This window comes from Arachis ipaensis, chromosome B09 (genome assembly GCF_000816755.2).
Source record: "Arachis ipaensis cultivar K30076 chromosome B09, Araip1.1, whole genome shotgun sequence".
In the NCBI taxonomy this organism is placed as follows: Eukaryota; Viridiplantae; Streptophyta; class Magnoliopsida; order Fabales; family Fabaceae; genus Arachis; species Arachis ipaensis.
Window position 1 is genome coordinate 10,682,669 of NC_029793.2, and position 1,850 is coordinate 10,684,518.

The 1,850-nt window shown below is 31.3% G+C and overlaps 1 protein-coding gene across 1 annotated transcript; it reads left to right on the forward strand.

Moving 5' to 3' along the window:
• On the forward strand, positions 1,005–1,693 carry LOC107617457 (factor Xa inhibitor BuXI). Its single transcript, XM_016319217.2, has one exon. It carries the CDS (start codon positions 1,063–1,065, stop codon positions 1,675–1,677), a length of 615 nt encoding a protein of 204 aa, XP_016174703.1. The 5' UTR covers positions 1,005–1,062; the 3' UTR covers positions 1,678–1,693.

Consider the following 1,850-nt stretch of genomic DNA (forward strand, 5'->3'; position numbering starts at 1 on the left):
CTATATTTTCTTCTCTTGTTTAGTCATAAATATAATTTTGTATTGTTACCGAAATACCTTTTATTTTTCTTAATTCATGTGTTTTATGTTTGGAACATATATTGAAAAATGAAAAGAGTATAACTTAAACTATAGAGAAATTGAGAATTAATTTAGACAAAAATTTATATACAATTATTTTTATATAAAGTTAATAGTCAAAAACCATTACATAATAATTTAATAATATTTATCGAATTATTTAACTGTTTTTGACTATCAATTTTACATTAAGATAATGCATATGAATTTTCACTATTAATTTATTGAAGTGATGAGTACACGTCAAAATTCAAGCAAGAGCGTGATATAAACATAAACAGGGTACTAGAAGTTAGAACATGTGGTAAGAAAATTATTTAATTATTATCACCTCAAGTTACATAAAATCATAACCTAAAAAAAATCCTCTCCAGTAATAAGTGGAATAAAGCCATACATGGTATCTAGCTCTTTCTATTGAAACAAATTTCAATCACGTGAACAAAACTACACCTTACTATCCCACGCTTTTGTCTACATATGTTTCCTTCCATCGTTTCAAAAATAATCCTCATACAGTTTCATTATGTAACTTCTAACAAATTATATTACATGCAGTAGTGTAATTTAAAATAGAAAAAGTATAGGGTACCAACATATTACCTGCCAACTTATTGTCAACAATAATTAATTATTATATTTTAAATATATATATATAAAGAGACACATCCAAAAAATATATTTATAAAGACACTTCTATTAAACATAGTTATAAAAAAGACATTTTTATTAAACACATCCACAAAGACATTTCTATTAAACACAATTATAAATAAGAGTTGGTATAAGTTGGCAAAAATGTTGTTGGTAACGTAGCGGGATTGTTTAAAATATCTCATTTTTGTTAGGAGTTTTTTTTTATTATTTTTTTATATTATTATTATTATTATCCTTTTCTGTAGCCTATAAATTGATAGTTCATGTTCATCCTTCTTCATTCACCATACCTCTCCAAGAACTAAATAAAATATATAAAAAAAAATGAAGGCTACAACCACCACCAATGTCTTCGCCATTTTCATTCTCTTTGCTTTCATTTCCATCCACCTACCTTCTTTAGCCACGGCTGAGTTGGTCGACACAGACGGCAACCTTATCAAAAACGGCGGCTTATACTTCATCCTCCCAGTTTTTCGAGGCAACGGCGGCGGAATAGGCCGAATATCAACCGGAAACGAAACGTGTCCACTAACCGTTGTCCAACAACGCTCCGAAGTGGACAACGGATCACCAATTATAATTTCATCTCCATTGAGAATCCCTTTTCTCCGTGAAGGATTTCCTTTGGACCTGTCCTTTTCAGCTGTTCCTTTCTGTACTCCTACTCCTTCCAAGTGGACCCTCGTTAAGGGTCTACTGGAAGGAGAAGGAGCCACGGTGAAACTCACCGGTTTTTACGAGAACGAGATACAGGGTTGGTTTGAGATAAGGAAAACCTTGGATGCCTTTAAACTTACCTTCTGTGCTTCTTCAAATAATAATTGCATGGATATTGGGGTTAAACGTGATGATGAGGGAAATAGGCTTTTGGTTGCAACGGAAGATAACCCTTTTGTGGTTATGTTTAAGAAAGCTACGTCGTCTTATTCTGCTTGAAGATCCATGAATAATAGTAAGCAAGTAATAATTAAGCCATGGGAAAAAAAAAAAAAAAGAAGAAGAAAATCTTGTATGTGCTTTTTTATCTAGTCGGTAAGATATTATGTATGTGCAAGATGAGAATAAACTCTTGTAAGAATAATTACTGAGATGACTTACGTGAAGATATT